At 39.3% G+C, this 6,464-nt stretch overlaps 2 protein-coding genes across 2 annotated transcripts in view; one reads left to right on the top strand and one right to left on the bottom strand.

Annotated features, from left to right (window-relative positions):
- SBSPON (somatomedin B and thrombospondin, type 1 domain containing) overlaps positions 1–929 on the top strand; it is a 9,592-nt gene extending 8,663 nt beyond the window's left edge. Inside the window, exons 4-5 of the mRNA XM_009995606.1 lie at positions 14–190; positions 812–929. Coding sequence (XP_009993908.1) covers positions 14–190; positions 812–929 — 295 coding nt within the window. The remainder of the gene's footprint in view (positions 1–13; positions 191–811) is intronic.
- Positions 930–3,426: 2,497 nt separating this feature from the next.
- TERF1 (telomeric repeat binding factor (NIMA-interacting) 1) overlaps positions 3,427–6,464 on the bottom strand; it is a 24,410-nt gene continuing 21,372 nt past the window's right edge. The window contains exon 11 of the mRNA XM_009995605.1: positions 3,427–3,585. Coding sequence (XP_009993907.1) covers positions 3,427–3,585 — 159 coding nt within the window. The remainder of the gene's footprint in view (positions 3,586–6,464) is intronic.

The raw sequence follows: 6,464 nt of genomic DNA, 5'->3' as shown, positions 1-6,464 counted from the left end.
TCCTGCTGAGCAGATATTGTGTGGAATTCAATACAGAATCACTTTCACACCACTGTGCTTTGGAAAACCGGCCGTACGCTCGATGGATGCAGTACCTACGGGAAGGACATACTGTGTGTGTGGCTTGCCAGCCTCCAGCCATGAACGCCGACACGCATCGTTGCTCTGGAGATGGCCATAATGCAGATGGGTAAGGAAAGCCATTTTTCTGCTGTCACTTCTGTAGCAAAATCCAGTACAGAAGGTAAGACTTCTCCAGGCCTCACTAAAAGCTGCATTATTACACCTAAAAATGAAGTGGCTCATATCGCTGTAGAGCTCAGAAGATTTACCCCTTCAATTGTCACATAAATTACTTTTAAAACTTAGGTAAAATTGTGAAATAATTCCTATATAAGAGTTCAGTGCTTTCAATGCTTTATTACAGCTAGGGACAGTTTCACTTAAGAACAGTATTCCCTGGCTACTCCAAATCTGATTTCAGGTTTAAAATAGTGTATCAGTACTCCTCTTAAACCTATACCACTGGTTTCTAGAACAGTAGTGTTGAAAGTAAACATTTAATATTGGGAACAGATTTTTATTTGATCTATACATTTAATAATATGCATACTACTTAATACCTGTACAACCAGCTACTCAATCCATCATCCTGTCAGCTATACTTAGGAAAGCATTTTAAGAGCCAGATGAGCTAATTAAAATCTTACATTAATAAGCAAATATAATATTGACATGTTATACAATACAATCTTGTAACGTGAAACACAATTTTCAGTGTTTTAATTCCTCATTTACTGTCACATTTCAGTGGTAAAATCTTACACTGGGAAGCAGTTGGCAACTCTCAGTGCCAAGGAACTTGGAAGAAGATTCGGCAGCTGGAGCACTGTTCATGTCCCCTTGTGCATAGCTTTATTTTTACATAAAAGTTTAGAAGACCTTTAAAACAGCAAAACCAAAAGGATTATGAAAATTAATGCCAATGCTAAGAAGCCTACATATTCCTACTGCATTTTCTGGAGCCTAAATAAATTTTAAAGGAGTCAGAAGCCTTTTGTGAAATTCTCTCTGCCTCAATACAAAACCCTAAGACTGATCATTTTATTAGAACACTAGAAGCACATTCCCGTGTTTCTCTTTTGTAACTAAAGAGTTAACGTTTCCAATTGTAATAGCTGCTTTTCCTAAAGTTCTTGTTCTTTCCTGGCCACAGTCCTGTCTACAGGCACTGCTCCTAATCAGCAGTAAGCCAGCCAAACATTCTCGAACGAGAATAGTTGTTGTCACAATTAAATAGTAACGGTGAATAAAAATGAAAGTTTGAGAGTTAAAACCGCATTTCAGTTTAGATCCTTTGTTCATCTAGACAACTGTTTATACTACAAGTGGATAAGTATTCTTCCACATGGCAGTTTTCATGTTCAGCCACCTTCATCAAGACATAAGGCTAGCCAGCATCGTTCAGGAAGTAGCCCTGCTCAGATATTCATGTCACTAATACAAAGTGTGAACTTCATGACAGATGAACCTAAACAAGACTTTGTTACTAAAGCTTTGGCTAACATTAAAAAAGTTACTTATTGCTAGTTAAAACTGCTCATGTACAATGATTAACAGAGAAGCCTGCAATATTAGAGCACTGGCAAGACTGTTTTGTAACCTATTACTTACCTTGAATTATTGTCACAGAATTAAAGAGGCTGCATACTGCACTTTCTCACTTGCCAGATACCTGCTATAGTACAGTTTACAGCTGCTCTAGCATTCCTTGCTAAAGGAAAAAGCCTGTATTTTATCAAGATCCTGAAACTTGCACTGTTTGCTGAAAAGAAATTATGCCTTAAGGTTGAGAAAATTTACTGCTAAGACAGGCAGCATCTCTGTGGAACCTAAAGACTACTGCTTGGTGCTGTTTCTAGCAGCTGCAAGAAGAAACCGTAGTGTCTGGTGGCAAGGATGAGGAAGGTGACCTGGTTGAGGTTCTGTCCACAGTAGGAGTGTGAAACAAACCTTTGTAACTGTACCATTTTATCTGAATGGAAGCAGGCCTTAAATACAGAAAGCAGAGATATTATCTTAATACTTCCTAAACACTTCATCTTTCAAGAATATATATCTTCCTTTGTAGACATGAAAAATATCTCGGAGGGGTTTATTTTATTATGACCAGTTTGGACAGATGCTTTTCCTTGTCAGGTTCTAGTAAATTAAAAACCTTATCCAAGGACAAAGGTACAGAAAACATCTGAATTTAAGAGCTTTCACTTCACAAGACTGCTGTGATATATTAGTTCAAGTCACTAGATTCACATGAGTATGACAGTGGAAAGTATAGGTTTTCTGAGGATGAGGAACTCCTTTCCACACAATTTGAACCAAGAGAGAAAGAGTAGTAGTACATCATTAATCTTTTATAGTCTCTCATGAGCAGGGCATTTACAGTGACCAACTGACACCCTGACAGATGGTTACCCCCATCAGAGAATATCTTTACTTGCAATCACTGCAGACAGAGAGAGGAGAGCATAGATGAAACATCTCATGAGCTGTGCTCTCTCACTGTCAGTAGAATCGTTACTGACCCCATTTTGGCCATACAATTTTGAGCTTTCCCTTTCCTGCCCCTCTAGGAGAAGCCACTTCTCAAGACAAGGTAGGTAACACAATATAATAGATGCTAAGAGCTAGTATCATACTGTTATTTTCCATGTTTTCCATCTCTTTTGTGAGATAAAAAGTGCTATTATGCCAATATATAATATGGTTCAACTTAAGTCTTCCACCTAGAAATTAACCCTTTAAAAAAAAACCCAAACAACAAAACCCAGCACCATTACTACTTATAAGTATAAAATTACATGGAGTATCAATTTTTTAACTGAAAAAAAAAAAAAGGAATCTGACTGCATAATTAGCAGTACTAATACATACATATGTTTTGGTATAACTTACTGACAAAGATGACAAGTCTGACCAAAAGTTCAAACAAAAGCAAACCAGATTTGAATGGATTATACAGAAGGAAATAATGTGATAAAAAAGCTCAATCTGACGTGAGATACAACCCTTTAAAAATAGAGAACACATGACTCTGTATTAGCCTTTATCAAGTTAAACATGTTTACAGTAATTTAACACCCCTGTGTATAAAACTGATCTTTCTTAAATCACTGCAAGCATTTTCCCATTTCAGAAATTAGGTCATCCCATGCGAGTCAATAAAAGGCCAGGCTTCGCATTTAAGTCATCATTGCCCAAACAACTGAGCTTACATGAATGTTTTACACCTACTGTTCTGTTTCATGCTTTAGGACAGACACATTGCTGGACACTCTGAGACTAAGATAGGTTATTATACCAAAAATGCTAAACTAGATCCTTAAATAGGAAAAGGTCAAGCTGAGTTGATTCCTGTAGTCCAAATTAGCCTTGTTCATTCTTGCACAGTGTTCTCCATCGGTCCTTTAACATGACACTAGTTCGGTTGTTAAAGTCACCATGGACCAAAATTTTAGCCCAGTTACCCACTCCAAACTCCTTTACTCCTGATTTCAGTTTCAAGTCTTCTTTGTAAGTCCATCGCTAGAGGAAGAACAGAGAAAATACTGGATATATGAAAAGAGAAAAATACTATCATACAAGCTAAGTTTATAGCAAATATAAAGTTTTTACACAGCTCTTCAGTTATTACAGAGCTCAGATGTCTGAGGGTCAGTAGGGTCATTCTGATTTCTTTTGAGCACCATAACTTGACATTAAATACTACAACACAGGTTACCAACCCAAGTGTTAGAACACAGTAGCAGAAATCACTTGGAACCAGACCCATGTGCTTTGAATTTCACAAGTTACAGGAGGAAAAAAAAGCCATTGGACAAAGGTTGGCTGCATTCAAAACTTGCTTTCCAAAAATCTACTTTATTAGCTAATTGAGCCAAGACAAACCTTGATTGATCCTAGTATGAATCACAAAAGAGAAAGCATTTTGTGACACATTAACCTAGGGACTGAGAATCAAGACACCATTTACCAACAACAAAGGAATTTCAGTGTGCTGAGGAAAACTGAATCCCAAAATTTAAAATGCTGATAGAATGAAAATAATACATACTGCATTTGAAAGTGAGATTAGCCATATCCTCAGGTAACAGCTATGCATTTTTTTAGCCATTTATTGAGCCCACTACTTAAGTTTCCTATTCATGACTTAAAAGCTTTTTGATCTTTGAAGGATGACATTTCTCTCATAAAAGGAGAGAAAATTACTTGCAGCTATACATCTGTAAGCAATCCCTTCCAAAGAAGTTCTCCAGTGTACCAGTTCTTCCTTAGTTCCCTCTCAAGTCAAATATCTCAATACCATTTTAAGGCTGCACATGAAGTGAAACAAAACTGAATTTTTAAAAAAATCAAATAGTTGATTTATTAAAACTTACCTTTACAGTACAGTATGAGGAGGAACTGAATACCAACTTTTTTTTTATTGTAACTTTACGGATATATGTATGAAATATGTATACATAAAAGTTTACAGATCCTATATATCCCATCATGCCTACTTTTAATCACTGCATTTTTAATACAGGTGTGTTACATATGGTCATTTTTTCACTTTGGAATAGCAATTGGCAGCTTTAATGAGAAATCATTTAAAAACAAATTATTGTGCTAGAATCTGATGCTCCACAAAGATCTTAAAATCCTTGCTTCCTAAGACACAACTAATCATACTAATCTACAACCAGTACACCTCTTTAGGCAAACTAAACAGCTTATCTATGCAAGTACAAGACAGGATTGTCAGTTGAAACAATTGTGTAGGAAAACTTTCTAAAAAGTTTCTATTTCAAATTGCAGTTTGACAACATGTTCTTTCTAAATTTATTCCCCAAAATCTGAAGTGTAAAGACTTAACTTCAAGAAAAAATGTAAACTTAAAAATGTTGAGGAAATTTGAGATGTACAGAGAATTGTACTGTGTAGCTGTTCCATTTGTGTTAATTTCTGCTTCTTGCACTGGGGATGTCCTGCTGCTTCTGATGGTCTCATGGACCACAGTGAAGTTATAAAAGGAGAAAAACAGTCAACTTTCTCTGGTCTTTGGAGGTCTCAGTAGTTAAGAAGCACTTAAACAGAACAAATTAATTGTATTGAACCTGGATGTGTTCAAGGCCCGATTGGATGGGACTTCTGAGCAACCTGGTCTAGTGAGAGGTGTCCCTGCCTGTGCAGGGGGACTGGAACTAAATGATTTTAAAGGTCCCTTCCAATTCCAGACATTCTATGATTCTATAAAAGAACGTACTGCCTAGAACTGTCTGATGAATTTCATTCACTGTTAACAGATCATATGCTGCTTATCTGCCATAGTTTTTTTGAAAAATGGGTTGTAGAAGTTACAGAAACTCTGTAACTGCCCCCACTGGGCAGAGTTCACATCAGCAGAGACTGTCCCTCTGTTGCTCCCTGTCATCTCCTTTAGCCATAGAAATAAATTGCTTCTGCTCTGACCTGGTCTAAATTGCAATTCAGATTATTTCCACAACAACATCTGGGGCTGTGACTGGTATTCCCACATCCTTTCACACAGGAGGACCATGGGCTGTTCCCTGCCAAACTCCTGGTGCTGCTCAAAAAAGTACAGGACCTGCTGAAATCCCTGCAGTGGCTTCAGCCAAGGGTTGTTTCTAGGCTCCTATGGAGTGCAGGGACTGCTAAATACAGGCCAATCCAGCACCCCACTGCTAGCTAAAAGATGGAAAAGGTAACTGTAATTCTGGTCTGGTGAAGGCAATTGTACCTCTGGTATCTGGCAAAATTTAGGAGAGGTTAGTCAGGGAAGTCTAGGCTGGTTTCAGGTATTCACATGGTACAAACACGGGATAAACAAGGTGCGTTCAGGACAGGGCTGAAGCCACATGCAGCTACTTGTGTTAGATCAGTTGCAACGGTGAGGAGTGGAGGTTTGATCCTGCATTGCCAGTTACCCTTTCCCCTTCCCCATCTCCAGTACAAGCTTCCTCAGGACCTGATGTTAACAGTGCCAACCTGCACAGTGGGCTCAGGATAGACTTTATGACTGTGAAGGACCAGGTATTTCCTTACACGAACATGAAATGTCCTTTGAGTCAGCCGACAAAACTGACTTAAAACGGTGTCTCCACACGGCGCTGAACCCCCTCTGTGTGTATGGGGGGGGAGCAGCTGCTGCAGGGGAGGAGCCATGGCCAGAAGCAGGGGCAGGACTAGGTCCCGTCTGATTGGCTGAAAAGCCCGGAAATGCAAAACTGGCGCCGAAGAACCCCATGAGAGAGGCAGCGCGACACGCCCCTCTCTCTCTCTCTCGCTCTCTCCTCGTGTGTTCGAGGCGGTCGTCTACACCCGCAGCCTGCCGCCGCCATTGTTCCTGCCGCGTGCTGCCGCCCGTCCCCGCTGCTGGGAGCTGCCTGCCAGGCGGCTCT

Source organism: Chaetura pelagica, unplaced genomic scaffold (genome assembly GCF_000747805.2).
Source record: "Chaetura pelagica isolate M959 unplaced genomic scaffold, ChaPel_1.0 scaffold83, whole genome shotgun sequence".
In the NCBI taxonomy this organism is placed as follows: Eukaryota; Metazoa; Chordata; class Aves; order Apodiformes; family Apodidae; genus Chaetura; species Chaetura pelagica.
This window is presented reverse-complemented; position numbering and strand designations above follow the sequence as displayed.